The sequence below is a fragment of the Triturus cristatus genome, chromosome 1_2, assembly GCF_964204655.1.
Source record: "Triturus cristatus chromosome 1_2, aTriCri1.1, whole genome shotgun sequence".
NCBI classification, from domain to species: domain Eukaryota; kingdom Metazoa; phylum Chordata; class Amphibia; order Caudata; family Salamandridae; genus Triturus; species Triturus cristatus.
This window is the reverse complement of record NC_140580.1, coordinates 1,172,827,670-1,172,843,857: the sequence shown is the minus strand read 5'-3', so window position 1 is coordinate 1,172,843,857 and position 16,188 is coordinate 1,172,827,670. Positions and strand designations below refer to the sequence as shown.

General features: G+C 52.0%; 1 protein-coding gene across 3 annotated transcripts in view; it reads left to right on the top strand.

The window, feature by feature from the left end:
• Positions 1-16,188, top strand: part of PTPA (protein phosphatase 2 phosphatase activator) — a 725,494-nt gene that overhangs the window by 286,026 nt on the left and 423,280 nt on the right. For all 3 annotated transcript variants that reach the window (XM_085614012.1, XM_085614013.1, XM_085614014.1), the window contains exon 4: positions 5,147-5,272. In XM_085614012.1, coding sequence (XP_085470138.1) covers positions 5,147-5,272 — 126 coding nt within the window. The remainder of the gene's footprint in view (positions 1-5,146; positions 5,273-16,188) is intronic.

The window sequence follows — 16,188 nt, the reverse complement described above, 5'->3', positions numbered from 1 at the left end:
AGAGAGGGGTTCTCCAGGGATGTGTTCTAGCTCCCACCCTCTTTTCCTTGTATGTCAACGGTGTGGTTGAGCATCTGTTGAAAGATCCTTCAGATGAACCATCCCTGGCGGGGGAGCGTATCCCCACCCTTCTCTTTGCGGATGATACGCTTTTGCTATCTAAATCCCCAATGGGTCTTCAAAAACTACTCAATAACTTCCAGTTTTTTTGTGCAGAACGGGGCCTGGTAATCAATACCGACAAAACAAAATATCTTGTGATGAATCCCCCCAAAAAACCTGTGCGTTCCCCAAAGTTGAACGCCGTACCTTTGGGGAGGGTGGATGTATTTGATTATCTAGGCATCCGTTTGTCGCACAATATGCAGTGGGCTCCTCATTTAGGTAAAATGCTGCTAGCCCACAAGAGGGTAACCGGGGCTCTTTTGAAGGAGCAGCGCTCCTGTGCAATTAGACCTATAGCCCCTGTTATTGAAATCTATGCAGCAAGGGGAGTTAGCTCTGCTCTTTATGGGGCAGAGCTATAGGGCTCATGTAACACTAGTGAATTGTCAAGATCTGAGAGGAAGTTCTGTAGGGCCATCATGTCACTTCCCCAGGGTACTCCCATGATCCCACTAATGCTTGATTTAGGTTGCCGCCCCATTGGTGATTTGGCAAAGTTCCGGCCCTTACTTTTATGGGCCCGGCTGTGGCGAGTCCCGAAGCTTGCCAAATATGCTAAAGGGCTCTCTGAAGTAATGTCATTACCTGGATGGCATAGGATAAAATGGCTGAGAGATATGAAAGCCCTCCTGTATAACTTGGGTCTAAGTGAAGCCTGGGCAAATAGGTCTCCCCCCCCCCCCCCCCCAAAGGCAACACTCAAGAGTTTGTATTGGAACTGGATTGTGACCCAACGGAGCATTAACTGCACATTGGGCAGACTCACGGAGGAATTTCTAAAATTTAAGGATTTGCCGATCCGGGAACTTTACTTAGACATTATTGAGAGACCATTCGACAGGACCCTTTATTTTAAATTTAGGACCGGGACTCTTCCACTGCACGCTTTTACATCTCGGTGGAAACCCCCAGCACAGACCACAGAATTTTGCCCTATTTGCATATCCAGGCAAGAGTCAGTGGCACACTTTCTGTTTGAATGCCAGGAGTATGCACAACCAAGAAGAAGATGGCTTAAGCAATTGTGTCGTTTGTTGGGAACCAGGCATCATATTGAGGCACTACGTATTTTAATGTCGGACTCTCGCCCACTGTATGTTTGTGCCCTTTCCAAATTTTTATCATGGGCCTGGTGTATTAGAAGCAAAAGGCTTAAAGGAAATGTTTAATCTCTTTTTTAAATAATTATTTATGATGTGTTTCTTTTTGAAAATTAAGATTTTACGGTTAAATGTAATCAAATTTCTTCTTTTTTTTCTGTGTTTTTAATGTGAAGCTTTTATGATAAGTTTTTATCGAAATAAAGCCTTTTTGACTTGACTTGAATTATGGTAGAAGCAGGGCTCGGTCAGAGGTTCGTCACTGCAGTTCAGGAATTATATACAAACTCCATGGCAACAATTAGGCTCAATGGCTTAACCTCATCTCCCTTTAGTATTCAGAGGGGCACGAGGCAGGGGTGTCCCTTATCGCCACTCCTGTTTGCGATCTACATTGAGCCTTTTATTCGTCATTTACTACAAAACTCAAGTATTATTCCTGTGACATTCAACAATGTATCTCTCAAAGTAACCGCTTACGCGGACGATATCGCGGTTTATACGACTAATCCTATTGAGGCAATGGCAGAAACTATTACGGCGGCTCGTTGCTTTAGGGCTTTTTCAGGGTACAAGCTCAACACTAGTAAAACTCAAATAATAACTAATTCTGAAATTACTCATGATACTCTTCTTTTAGGTGTTACTCAAACAGCTACATATCTGGGGGTTAACCTCAGCAGTCAGACTAATAAAATAGTAAAACTTAATTACGAACCCTTGTTTAAGAGAGTTGCTTCCGATTTGCGTAAATGGCACCAACTACCGCTTACAATTTGGGGGAGATGTAATATCGTAAAGATGAACATCCTGCCAAAATTTCTATATTTTTTCAGGGCTATCCCATTGAGGGTCCCCTTTTCTTTTTTCAAAAGACTTGATAGTATTATTGGCAGTTTTATCTGGGGTTATAAAAGGGCTAGACGCTCCATTTATTCTTTGAAACTCCCTTATGAGAGAGGAGGCTTTGGACTCCCAGACTTTAAGTTATACTTTTGGGCAGCCTTCGCTAGTTGGCTACAGAGCCTACTCCAAGGGTCTGGTATGTCTCAAGTTTGGTTAGCATACCAGTTGGCGTGTGGGCTGGAGTATAGGTTTATAGTTTGGAAGATGTCTGACCCGAATTACTTTAAGCGGGTTCGTTTTAAGATAGTAGGACAAGCCGTCCGGATCTGGCACGATATTGTGTGTGCTTATAACATACCGGAACTTCACAAACTTACGTATTTAGCGGGGGCACCCTCGATTAGGAGCCCTTTTTGATGACTCGTTCTGGAGAAGCTGGCAGCGTAGTGGAATTACTCAATTAGGGCAATTATATGACTCGGACGGTTTCAGAACTTTTACTTCTCTTAGAAGCAAATTTGGAGTTCCGCATAACTCATTTTAAAAATTTTTGCAAATACAGGATTTTCTCATTAATGGAAAAGGCTTAGCCGCACTTAGCGGAATTAGTAAGGCTACTTGCTCACTATTACAGGCAACTGGCAGGGGCTGCATAGGGAAGATTTATAAGAATCTCTTGATGGAATTAAGGGATGATGGTGGTCAGGTTATAGTTAAACTAAATCGATTTTTTGGGATTACTGTGGGAAAAGAAGATTGACATAATTCATTGGCCACTATTAACAAAGCAGTTACCTCTATAAATGTAAAACTCCCAACAACATCGAACGCTGTTTCTTCTTTATTACACGCCCGAAGTCATTTCAAAATGGGCAACGAATAATTTGTCACCTAAGACATATTGCCCTAAATGTTTACTATACGCCGCCGACATTAGACATATGTTTATTACCTGTCCGAAATTGAATACATACTGGGTTCAGGTAACTGAGGAACTGTGTAAATGGGCAGGCAGGAACATTGTTATCTCTGAAAAAGAGATACTAATGGGCCTTATAGACAATTCCGGCCTAATATCTAACGCCCTTTTTTCTATCATCACGACTTGTTGCCGTCTAGGTATTGCAAGGGCTTGAATTGACACGAAATGCCCGACACTCATGGAGATGCGACTAATATTGAGAGGGGTTTATGAGATTGCATTAGCTTTCACTAAAGCCAGGGGTTTTTCTTCATGTGTTAAATTTGAACGCATTTGGTTTAGCCTTCATTGGGAATAATCAAACATTGATGTTAATGTTATTATTGGATTTGTACTTTATTTTGTGACTGATGCTCATTTGCCCTCATGACCTTCTTAGTCTGTGGAAACTACTGTTTTCTTTGTTTTTCTTTTTCCTTCTTGGCAAAATAAAATTTATAAAAAATAAAAAAAGGAGACTGGTCCACAACTAACAAAGTGCTCCCCATGTGGAAAAGGCTCTGTGTAATCACCTTGGTCCCAGACAGGACCTTCATTTTCCTTATGAGATGTTCTGGCATCTGGTAGGCTGGGGAGACCAGAAATGTGCACTTACCTATATACTTCTAGGGCCAGTTGAAGAGTTTTGCACACCTAGACAAACTGACATTTTTGTGTACTTCAACTATATGTAATTTGCCACAGTGTAGTGCTTGTAGTGGCAATATGATGCCATCTACTTTGTACTTCTTTCCACAAAACTACCTCTTCCCTCATGAGTTGCACATACGATTCTGTCTTTAACCGTCCTTTACCATTCATCCTGCTTTCTGCTCTATCATACATAATCCTGCAGCCTCCATTTCTCACTCCCTTGCTCTGCTTCATAGACACTTTTTTCTCCCCCTCCTTTCTCAAAAATCTTCCTTCACACTCCCCATCTCTCTATATCCTTTAGTGCCCTGCTCCTTCCTCTGCCCTCCAACTTCCCTCATCATCCCTCTCACTGCTTACTTCCTTCCCCACTCTCCTCTCACAACTACTAATTTCACATCTTCTGATCTCGATATCTTCTCATGACTTATCCATGCTCAAGAATCCTCCTCTCTCCCACAGAGTGGCTGACAGATTGTGGCTAAATTATCCAAGTCGCCCTCATGCATTCGCAGTCCATGAGTAGAATGGTACATATTTCTGGCAATTTCAGACTGCAGTGCTCTGAAACAGACCCCTTGCCTCTAGCCTAATGAGGAAGTGCGAGGATTACAGATTGGCCATCTGTCCCTGTTCCACACCCCCTCTTACCCTCATCTCCTTCTACTAAAACCTTTACACTAGAATACTAAGTTTTAAACATAGACCTCTACAAATATTGAGAAATAGCAGATGTAGGTGCCTGTGATGCTAGTTGTGGGCACCTATAGCTTAATTGAGGTATGGGTGGCAAGGCTTACCCTCCGAGTGGGTGAGAGGTCTACCAACTCTGCACCCAGAAGGAGTGCTCTGCCTCTCAGAGGTCAAACGGTAAGAAGGATCAGCTGCCAGGTCAAGGACTGTTGCCTGAGCGACATTCACAAGCTGATTTGCAGCCCCTGCTACCTCTGCCTTCTCTCCTCCCCTCCTGTCGGAGTTTTCATTCGCTTCCTGTCTTATAAATGCCCTTCTTGCTTTCTTTAGCGACATAAACCAAAGTGTCAGAGTCCTTGAATTGATATCAGCCAGTGGTAATGTCTCTTAAACATTCCAGTCCATAGTTTTCTGCCCACAATGCCACTTTAGGCACAGAACAGCTAAATGCAAACCATACTTCTCTTCACTGAGGTGGCCCCAGAATGCCAAAGCAGCGTTTGGGGTGCTTTTTGTTCCATCTAGAGGCGATCTGACAGCCAAGGTGGATTGTTCCCATCTGGCCAAGCCCCTAGTAATCTGGCTGATAAGTCAAGATTTTCTCCCATCACTTTTTATCCTCCCTTCTTTTTCCAGCCACCACTTTTGCTTCATACCCTCCCAGCTCAACTAGCTCCCCTGTCTCGTTCGTCACATAACCTTTTTCTGCTTCCTCTGCGCTGTCTAGGGTATTGAAGCGGTGCTGTCTCTTCTGAACACCCTCGACCAGTGGATCGACGACACCCCTCCAGTGGACCAGCCCTCTCGTTTTGGGAACAAGGCGTTCAGGACTTGGTACAGCAAGTTGGAACAGGTGAGAGGCAGTTCATAGGTGTGCTACAGCAGGTGAGAGGCATGGCTTGTAGGTGTGCTGCAACAAGAGAGAGGCCCAGCCCGTGGTGTGCTACAACGTGCTGGAGGTGTAGCTGCACCAGGTGAGTGTCCTGCCTTTGACATCTGCTGCTGGAGCAGTTGAGAGGCCAGCGCCTTGGTGTGCTACCGTTGATGGGTGGCCCAACTTGAGTGTGTGCTTGAGTAGCTGAGAGGCCCGGCTCAAATGTTTTCTAGAGCATGTGAGAGGCCCCAGAGGTGTGCTCCAACATGAGGGGTGTACCTGAAACAGCTGCAAGTCCTGCCTTTGACGAGTTGCTGGGTCAGGTAAGAGGCCAGCGCCTGGATATCTAGAGGTGAGGAATGGCCCATCTCCGATGTGTGCTAGAGCAGGGGAGATGTTTTGCAAGTGTGTGGATAATTCCAACTCAGGGTTGTGCAACTGGAAGAGGTATGGGGTCCGGCTTTAGAGTGTGCTACTTGAACAGGTGAGAGTCCTGGCTCGTGTGCTAGAGCCAGTGAGAGCCCTGGCTCCTTGGTGTACTAGAGCCAGAGAGAGCCTGGCTCCTAGGTGTGCTACAGCCAGTGAGAGCCCTGGCTCCTAGGTCTGCTAGAGCCAGTGAGAGTCCTGGCTCGTGTGCTAGAGTCAGAAAGAGCCCTGGCTCCTAGGTGTGCTAAAGTCGGTGAGAGGCCTGGCTCCTAGGTGTGCTACAGTCAATGAGAGGCCTGGCTCCTAGATGTGCTAGAGTCGATGAGAGGCCTGGCTCCTAGATGTGCTAGAGTCTCTGAGAGGCCCGGCTCCTAGGTGTGCTAGAGTTGGTGAAAGGCCTGACTCATAGGTGTGCTGGAGCAGGCGAGAGGCCCGACTCATATGTGTACCAGAGCAGGTGAAAGGCCTGACTCATAGGTGTGGTAGAGCAGGCGGGAGGCTCATCAGTGTGCTAGAACCGGCGAGAGGCCTGCCTCATAGGTGTGCTAGAGCAGGTGAGAGGCCCACCTCATAGGTGTGCTAGAGCAGGTGAGAGGCCCATCTCATAGGTGTGCTAGAGCAGGTGAGAGGCCCGTCTCATAGGTGTGCTAGAGCAGGTGAGAAGCCCGTCTCATAGGTGTGCTAGAGCAGGTAAGAGGCCCGTCTCATAGGTGTGCTAGAGCAGGTGAGAGGCCCAACTCATAGGTGTGCTAGAGCAGGTGAGAGGCCAGACACATAGGTGTGCTAGTCGGTGAGAGGCCCGACTCATAGGTGCGCTAGAGCAGGTGAGAGGCCCGACTCATTGGTGTGCTAGAGCAGGTGAGGGCCAACTGATAGGTGTTCTAGAGCAGGTAGGAGGCTCGACTCATAGGTGTGCTAGAGCAGGCGAGAAGCCTGACTTGTAGGTGTGCTGGAGCAGGTAAGAGGCCACACTCAAGGCTGACTCATAGGTGTGCTAGAGCAGGTGAGAGGCAGACTCATAGGTGGGCTAGAATCAGTGAGATGCTCGACTCATAGGTGTGCTAGAGCAGGTGAGGGTCTGACTCATAGGTGTGCTAGAGCAGGTGAGGGTCTGACTCATAGGTGTGCTAGAGCAGGTGAGAGGCCCAACTCATAGGTGTGCTAGAGCAGGTGAGAGGCCAGACACACAGGTGTGCTAGTCAGTGAGAGGCCCGATTCATAGGTGTGCTAGAGCAGGTGAGGCTCAACTCATAGTTGTGCTAGAGCAGGTGAGAGGCCCGTCTCATAGGTGTGCTAGAGCAGGTGAGAGGCCCGTTTCATAGGTGTGCTAGAGCAGGTGAGAGGCCCAAATCATAGGTGTGCTAGAGCAGGTTAGAGGCCCGACTCATTAGTGTACTACAGCAGGTGAGGGGCCCAACTCATTGGTGTGCTACAGCAGGTGAGAGGCCTGACTCATTGGTGTGCTAGAGCAGGCGAGAAACCAGATTTGTAGATGTGCTCGAGCAGGCGAGAGGCTTGGCTCATCAGTGTACTAGAGCAGGCGAGAGGTCCAACTCATAGATGAGCTAGAGTAGGCGAGAGGCCCGACTCATTGGTGTGCTAGAGCAAGTGAGAGGCCTGACTCATTGGTGTGCTAGAGCAGGTGAGAGGCCCGACTCATAGGTGTGCTAGAGCAGTTGAGAGGCTCGACTCATAGGTATGCTAGAGCAGGTGAGGGGCCCGACTTCTAGGTGTGCTAGAGCAGGCGAGAAGCTAGACTTGTAGATGTGCTAGAGCAGGCGAGAGGCTTGGCTCATCAGTGTACTAGAGCAGGCGAGTGGTCCAACTCATAGATGAGCTAGAGTAGGCGAGAGGCCCGACTCATTGGTGTGCTAGAGCAGGTGAGTGGCCTGACTCATTGGTGTGCTAGAGCAGGTGAGAGACCCGACTCATAGGTGTGCCAGAGTCGGTGAGAGGCCCGACTCATAGGTGTGCTAGAGCAGGTGAGAGGCCCGTCTCATAGGTGTGCTAGAGCAGGTGAGAGGCCCGTCTCATAGGTGCGCTAGAGCAGGTGAGAGGCCCGACTCATTGGTGTGCTAGAGCAGGTGAGAGGCCCGACACGTGCTAGAGCAGGTGAGGGTCCTGACTCAGGTGTGGTAGAGCAGGTGAGAGGCCCAACTCATAGGTGTGCTAGAGCTGATGTGAGTCCTGACTCATAGGTGTGCTAGAGCAGGTGAGAACCCGACTCATTGGTGTGCTACAGCAGGTGAGGGGCCCGACTCATAGATGTGCTAAAGAAGGTAAGAGGCCCGTCTCAAAGGTGTGCTAGAGCAGGTGAGAGGCCCATCTCATAGGTGTGCTAGAGCAGGTGAGGGCCCGACTCATTGGTGTGCTAGAGCAGGTGAGAGGCCCGACTCATTGGTGTGCTAGAGCAGGTGAGAGGCCGGTCTCATAGGTGTGCTAGAGCAGGCGTGAGGCTCGGCTCATCAGTGTGCTAGAGCAGGTGAGAGGTCCAACTTATAGATGAGCTAGAGCAGGCAAGAGGCCTGACTCATTGGTGTGCTAGAGCAGGTGAGAGGGCAGACTCATAGGTGTGCTAGAGCATGTGAGAGGCCCGACTCATAGGTGTGCTATAGCAGGTGAGAGGGCCGACTCATAGGTGTGCTAGAGCAGGTGAGAGGGCCGACTCATAGGTGTGCTAGAGCAGGTGAGAGGCCCGTCTCATAGGTGTGCTAGAGCAGGTGAGAGGCCCGTCTCATTGGTGTTCTAGAGCAGGTGAGAGGCCTGACTCATTGGTGTGCTAGAGCAGGTGAGAGGCCCGACTCATAGGTGTGCTAGAGCAGTTGAGAGGCTCGACTCATAGGTATGCTAGAGCAGGTGAGGGGCCCGACTTCTAGGTGTGCTAGAGCAGGCGAGAAGCTAGACTTGTAGATGTGCTAGAGCAGGCGAGAGGCTTGGCTCATCAGTGTACTAGAGCAGGCGAGTGGTCCAACTCATAGATGAGCTAGAGTAGGCGAGAGGCCCGACTCATTGGTGTGCTAGAGCAGGTGAGTGGCCTGACTCATTGGTGTGCTAGAGCAGGTGAGAGACCCGACTCATAGGTGTGCCAGAGTCGGTGAGAGGCCCGACTCATAGGTGTGCTAGAGCAGGTGAGAGGCCCGTCTCATAGGTGTGCTAGAGCAGGTGAGAGGCCCGTCTCATAGGTGCGCTAGAGCAGGTGAGAGGCCCGACTCTCACCTGAGGTGTGCTCCAACATGAGGGGTGTACCTGAAACAGCTGCAAGTCCTGCCTTTGACGAGTTGCTGGGTCAGGTAAGAGGCCAGCGCCTGGATATCTAGAGGTGAGGAATGGCCCATCTCCGATGTGTGCTAGAGCAGGGGAGATGTTTTGCAAGTGTGTGGATAATTCCAACTCAGGGTTGTGCAACTGGAAGAGGTATGGGGTCCGGCTTTAGAGTGTGCTACTTGAACAGGTGAGAGTCCTGGCTCGTGTGCTAGAGCCAGTGAGAGCCCTGGCTCCTTGGTGTACTAGAGCCAGAGAGAGCCTGGCTCCTAGGTGTGCTACAGCCAGTGAGAGCCCTGGCTCCTAGGTCTGCTAGAGCCAGTGAGAGTCCTGGCTCGTGTGCTAGAGTCAGAAAGAGCCCTGGCTCCTAGGTGTGCTAAAGTCGGTGAGAGGCCTGGCTCCTAGGTGTGCTACAGTCAATGAGAGGCCTGGCTCCTAGATGTGCTAGAGTCGATGAGAGGCCTGGCTCCTAGATGTGCTAGAGTCTCTGAGAGGCCCGGCTCCTAGGTGTGCTAGAGTTGGTGAAAGGCCTGACTCATAGGTGTGCTGGAGCAGGCGAGAGGCCCGACTCATATGTGTACCAGAGCAGGTGAAAGGCCTGACTCATAGGTGTGGTAGAGCAGGCGGGAGGCTCATCAGTGTGCTAGAACCGGCGAGAGGCCTGCCTCATAGGTGTGCTAGAGCAGGTGAGAGGCCCACCTCATAGGTGTGCTAGAGCAGGTGAGAGGCCCATCTCATAGGTGTGCTAGAGCAGGTGAGAGGCCCGTCTCATAGGTGTGCTAGAGCAGGTGAGAGGCCCGTCTCATAGGTGTGCTAGAGCAGGTAAGAGGCCCGTCTCATAGGTGTGCTAGAGCAGGTGAGAGGCCCAACTCATAGGTGTGCTAGAGCAGGTGAGAGGCCAGACACATAGGTGTGCTAGTCGGTGAGAGGCCCGACTCATAGGTGCGCTAGAGCAGGTGAGAGGCCCGACTCATTGGTGTGCTAGAGCAGGTGAGGGCCAACTGATAGGTGTTCTAGAGCAGGTAGGAGGCTCGACTCATAGGTGTGCTAGAGCAGGCGAGAAGCCTGACTTGTAGGTGTGCTGGAGCAGGTAAGAGGCCACACTCAAGGCTGACTCATAGGTGTGCTAGAGCAGGTGAGAGGCAGACTCATAGGTGGGCTAGAATCAGTGAGATGCTCGACTCATAGGTGTGCTAGAGCAGGTGAGGGTCTGACTCATAGGTGTGCTAGAGCAGGTGAGGGTCTGACTCATAGGTGTGCTAGAGCAGGTGAGAGGCCCAACTCATAGGTGTGCTAGAGCAGGTGAGAGGCCAGACACACAGGTGTGCTAGTCAGTGAGAGGCCCGATTCATAGGTGTGCTAGAGCAGGTGAGGCTCAACTCATAGTTGTGCTAGAGCAGGTGAGAGGCCCGTCTCATAGGTGTGCTAGAGCAGGTGAGAGGCCCGTTTCATAGGTGTGCTAGAGCAGGTGAGAGGCCCAAATCATAGGTGTGCTAGAGCAGGTTAGAGGCCCGACTCATTAGTGTACTACAGCAGGTGAGGGGCCCAACTCATTGGTGTGCTACAGCAGGTGAGAGGCCTGACTCATTGGTGTGCTAGAGCAGGCGAGAAGCCAGATTTGTAGATGTGCTCGAGCAGGCGAGAGGCTTGGCTCATCAGTGTACTAGAGCAGGCGAGAGGTCCAACTCATAGATGAGCTAGAGTAGGCGAGAGGCCCGACTCATTGGTGTGCTAGAGCAAGTGAGAGGCCTGACTCATTGGTGTGCTAGAGCAGGTGAGAGGCCCGACTCATAGGTGTGCTAGAGCAGTTGAGAGGCTCGACTCATAGGTATGCTAGAGCAGGTGAGGGGCCCGACTTCTAGGTGTGCTAGAGCAGGCGAGAAGCTAGACTTGTAGATGTGCTAGAGCAGGCGAGAGGCTTGGCTCATCAGTGTACTAGAGCAGGCGAGTGGTCCAACTCATAGATGAGCTAGAGTAGGCGAGAGGCCCGACTCATTGGTGTGCTAGAGCAGGTGAGTGGCCTGACTCATTGGTGTGCTAGAGCAGGTGAGAGACCCGACTCATAGGTGTGCCAGAGTCGGTGAGAGGCCCGACTCATAGGTGTGCTAGAGCAGGTGAGAGGCCCGTCTCATAGGTGTGCTAGAGCAGGTGAGAGGCCCGTCTCATAGGTGCGCTAGAGCAGGTGAGAGGCCCGACTCATTGGTGTGCTAGAGCAGGTGAGGGTCCTGACTCAGGTGTGGTAGAGCAGGTGAGAGGCCCAACTCATAGGTGTGCTAGAGCTGATGTGAGTCCTGACTCATAGGTGTGCTAGAGCAGGTGAGAACCCGACTCATTGGTGTGCTACAGCAGGTGAGGGGCCCGACTCATAGATGTGCTAAAGAAGGTAAGAGGCCCGTCTCAAAGGTGTGCTAGAGCAGGTGAGAGGCCCATCTCATAGGTGTGCTAGAGCAGGTGAGGGCCCGACTCATTGGTGTGCTAGAGCAGGTGAGAGGCCCGACTCATTGGTGTGCTAGAGCAGGTGAGAGGCCGGTCTCATAGGTGTGCTAGAGCAGGCGTGAGGCTCGGCTCATCAGTGTGCTAGAGCAGGTGAGAGGTCCAACTTATAGATGAGCTAGAGCAGGCAAGAGGCCTGACTCATTGGTGTGCTAGAGCAGGTGAGAGGGCAGACTCATAGGTGTGCTAGAGCATGTGAGAGGCCCGACTCATAGGTGTGCTATAGCAGGTGAGAGGGCCGACTCATAGGTGAGCTAGAGCAGGTGAGAGGGCCGACTCATAGGTGTGCTAGAGCAGGTGAGAGGCCCGTCTCATAGGTGTGCTAGAGCAGGTGAGAGGCCCGTCTCATTGGTGTTCTAGAGCAGGTGAGAGGCCTGACTCATTGGTGTGCTAGAGCAGGTGAGAGGCCCGACTCATAGGTGTGCTAGAGCAGTTGAGAGGCTCGACTCATAGGTATGCTAGAGCAGGTGAGGGGCCCGACTTCTAGGTGTGCTAGAGCAGGCGAGAAGCTAGACTTGTAGATGTGCTAGAGCAGGCGAGAGGCTTGGCTCATCAGTGTACTAGAGCAGGCGAGTGGTCCAACTCATAGATGAGCTAGAGTAGGCGAGAGGCCCGACTCATTGGTGTGCTAGAGCAGGTGAGTGGCCTGACTCATAGGTGTGCTAGAGCAGGTGAGAGGCCAGACACATAGGTGTGCTAGTCGGTGAGAGGCCCGACTCATAGGTGCGCTAGAGCAGGTGAGAGGCCCGACTCATTGGTGTGCTAGAGCAGGTGAGGGCCAACTGATAGGTGTTCTAGAGCAGGTAGGAGGCTCGACTCATAGGTGTGCTAGAGCAGGCGAGAAGCCTGACTTGTAGGTGTGCTGGAGCAGGTAAGAGGCCACACTCAAGGCTGACTCATAGGTGTGCTAGAGCAGGTGAGAGGCAGACTCATAGGTGGGCTAGAATCAGTGAGATGCTCGACTCATAGGTGTGCTAGAGCAGGTGAGGGTCTGACTCATAGGTGTGCTAGAGCAGGTGAGGGTCTGACTCATAGGTGTGCTAGAGCAGGTGAGAGGCCCAACTCATAGGTGTGCTAGAGCAGGTGAGAGGCCAGACACACAGGTGTGCTAGTCAGTGAGAGGCCCGATTCATAGGTGTGCTAGAGCAGGTGAGGCTCAACTCATAGTTGTGCTAGAGCAGGTGAGAGGCCCGTCTCATAGGTGTGCTAGAGCAGGTGAGAGGCCCGTTTCATAGGTGTGCTAGAGCAGGTGAGAGGCCCAAATCATAGGTGTGCTAGAGCAGGTTAGAGGCCCGACTCATTAGTGTACTACAGCAGGTGAGGGGCCCAACTCATTGGTGTGCTACAGCAGGTGAGAGGCCTGACTCATTGGTGTGCTAGAGCAGGCGAGAAGCCAGATTTGTAGATGTGCTCGAGCAGGCGAGAGGCTTGGCTCATCAGTGTACTAGAGCAGGCGAGAGGTCCAACTCATAGATGAGCTAGAGTAGGCGAGAGGCCCGACTCATTGGTGTGCTAGAGCAAGTGAGAGGCCTGACTCATTGGTGTGCTAGAGCAGGTGAGAGGCCCGACTCATAGGTGTGCTAGAGCAGTTGAGAGGCTCGACTCATAGGTATGCTAGAGCAGGTGAGGGGCCCGACTTCTAGGTGTGCTAGAGCAGGCGAGAAGCTAGACTTGTAGATGTGCTAGAGCAGGCGAGAGGCTTGGCTCATCAGTGTACTAGAGCAGGCGAGTGGTCCAACTCATAGATGAGCTAGAGTAGGCGAGAGGCCCGACTCATTGGTGTGCTAGAGCAGGTGAGTGGCCTGACTCATTGGTGTGCTAGAGCAGGTGAGAGACCCGACTCATAGGTGTGCCAGAGTCGGTGAGAGGCCCGACTCATAGGTGTGCTAGAGCAGGTGAGAGGCCCGTCTCATAGGTGTGCTAGAGCAGGTGAGAGGCCCGTCTCATAGGTGCGCTAGAGCAGGTGAGAGGCCCGACTCATTGGTGTGCTAGAGCAGGTGAGGGTCCTGACTCAGGTGTGGTAGAGCAGGTGAGAGGCCCAACTCATAGGTGTGCTAGAGCTGATGTGAGTCCTGACTCATAGGTGTGCTAGAGCAGGTGAGAACCCGACTCATTGGTGTGCTACAGCAGGTGAGGGGCCCGACTCATAGATGTGCTAAAGAAGGTAAGAGGCCCGTCTCAAAGGTGTGCTAGAGCAGGTGAGAGGCCCATCTCATAGGTGTGCTAGAGCAGGTGAGGGCCCGACTCATTGGTGTGCTAGAGCAGGTGAGAGGCCCGACTCATTGGTGTGCTAGAGCAGGTGAGAGGCCGGTCTCATAGGTGTGCTAGAGCAGGCGTGAGGCTCGGCTCATCAGTGTGCTAGAGCAGGTGAGAGGTCCAACTTATAGATGAGCTAGAGCAGGCAAGAGGCCTGACTCATTGGTGTGCTAGAGCAGGTGAGAGGGCAGACTCATAGGTGTGCTAGAGCATGTGAGAGGCCCGACTCATAGGTGTGCTATAGCAGGTGAGAGGGCCGACTCATAGGTGTGCTAGAGCAGGTGAGAGGGCCGACTCATAGGTGTGCTAGAGCAGGTGAGAGGCCCGTCTCATAGGTGTGCTAGAGCAGGTGAGAGGCCCGTCTCATTGGTGTTCTAGAGCAGGTGAGAGGCCTGACTCATTGGTGTGCTAGAGCAGGTGAGAGGCCCGACTCATAGGTGTGCTAGAGCAGTTGAGAGGCTCGACTCATAGGTATGCTAGAGCAGGTGAGGGGCCCGACTTCTAGGTGTGCTAGAGCAGGCGAGAAGCTAGACTTGTAGATGTGCTAGAGCAGGCGAGAGGCTTGGCTCATCAGTGTACTAGAGCAGGCGAGTGGTCCAACTCATAGATGAGCTAGAGTAGGCGAGAGGCCCGACTCATTGGTGTGCTAGAGCAGGTGAGTGGCCTGACTCATTGGTGTGCTAGAGCAGGTGAGAGACCCGACTCATAGGTGTGCCAGAGTCGGTGAGAGGCCCGACTCATAGGTGTGCTAGAGCAGGTGAGAGGCCCTTCTCATACGTGTGCTAGAGCAGGTGAGAGGCCCGTCTCATAGGTGCGCTAGAGCAGGTGAGAGGCCCGACTCATTGGTGTGCTAGAGCAGGTGAGAGGCCCGACACGTGCTAGAGCAGGTGAGGGTCCTGACTCAGGTGTGGTAGAGCAGGTGAGAGGCCCAACTCATAGGTGTGCTAGAGCTGATGTGAGTCCTGACTCATAGGTGTGCTAGAGCAGGTGAGAACCCGACTCATTGGTGTGTTACAGCAGGTGAGGGGCCCGACTCATAGATGTGCTAAAGAAGGTAAGAGGCCCGTCTCAAAGGTGTGCTAGAGCAGGTGAGAGGCCCATCTCATAGGTGTGCTAGAGCAGGTGAGGGCCCGACTCATTGGTGTGCTAGAGCAGGTGAGAGGCCCGACTCATTGGTGTGCTAGAGCAGGTGAGAGGCCGGTCTCATAGGTGTGCTAGAGCAGGCGTGAGGCTCGGCTCATCAGTGTGCTAGAGCAGGTGAGAGGTCCAACTTATAGATGAGCTAGAGCAGGCAAGAGGCCTGACTCATTGGTGTGCTAGAGCAGGTGAGAGGGCAGACTCATAGGTGTGCTAGAGCATGTGAGAGGCCCGACTCATAGGTGTGCTATAGCAGGTGAGAGGGCCGACTCATAGGTGTGCTAGAGCAGGTGAGAGGGCCGACTCATAGGTGTGCTAGAGCAGGTGAGAGGCCCGTCTCATAGGTGTGCTAGAGCAGGTGAGAGGCCCGTCTCATTGGTGTTCTAGAGCAGGTGAGAGGCCCGACTCATTGGTGTGCTAGAGCAGGTGAGAGGCCCGACTCATTGGTGTGCTAGAGCAGGTTAGAGGCCAGACATACAGGTGTGCTAGTCTGTGAGAGGCCTGACTCTAAGGTGTGCTAGGGCAGGTGAGAACCCTACTCATTGGTGTGCTACAGCAGGTGAGGGGCCCGACTCATAGATGTGCTAAAGAAGGTAAGAGGCCTGACTCATAGGTGTGCTAGAGCAGGTGTGAGGCCCGTCTCATAGGTGTGCTAGAGCAGGTGAGAGGCCCGACTCATTGGTGTGCTAGAGCAGGTGAGAGGCCTGACACGTGCTAGAGCAGGTGAGGGTCCTGACTCAGGTGTGGTAGAGCAGGTGAGAGGCCCAACTCATAGGTGTGCTAGAGTTGATGTGAGTCCTGACTCATAGGTGTGCTAGAGCAGGTGAGAACCCGACTCATTGGTGTGCTACAGCAGGTGAGGGGCCCGACTCATAGATGTGCTAAAGAAGGTAAGAGGCCCGACTCATAGGTGTGCTAGAGCAGGTGAGAGGCCAGACACACATGTGCTAGAGCAGGCAAGAGGCTTGGCTCATCAGTGTGCTAGAGCAGGTGAGAGGTTCAACTTATAGATGAGCTAGAGCAGGCAAGAGGCCCGACTCATTGGTGTGCTAGAGCAGGTGAGAGGGCAGACTCATAGGTGTGCTAGAGCACGTGAGAGGGCAGACTCATAGGTGTGCTAGAGCACGTGAGAGGCCCGACTCATAGGTGTGCTAGAGCAGGTGAGAGGCCCATCTCATAGGTGTGCTAGAGCAGGTGAGAGGGCCGACTCATAGGTGTGCTAGAGCAGGTGAGAGGGCCGACTCATAGGTGTGCTAGAGCAGGTGAGAGGCCCGTCTCAAAGGTGTGCTAGAGCAGGTGAGAGGCCCATCTCATAGGTGTGC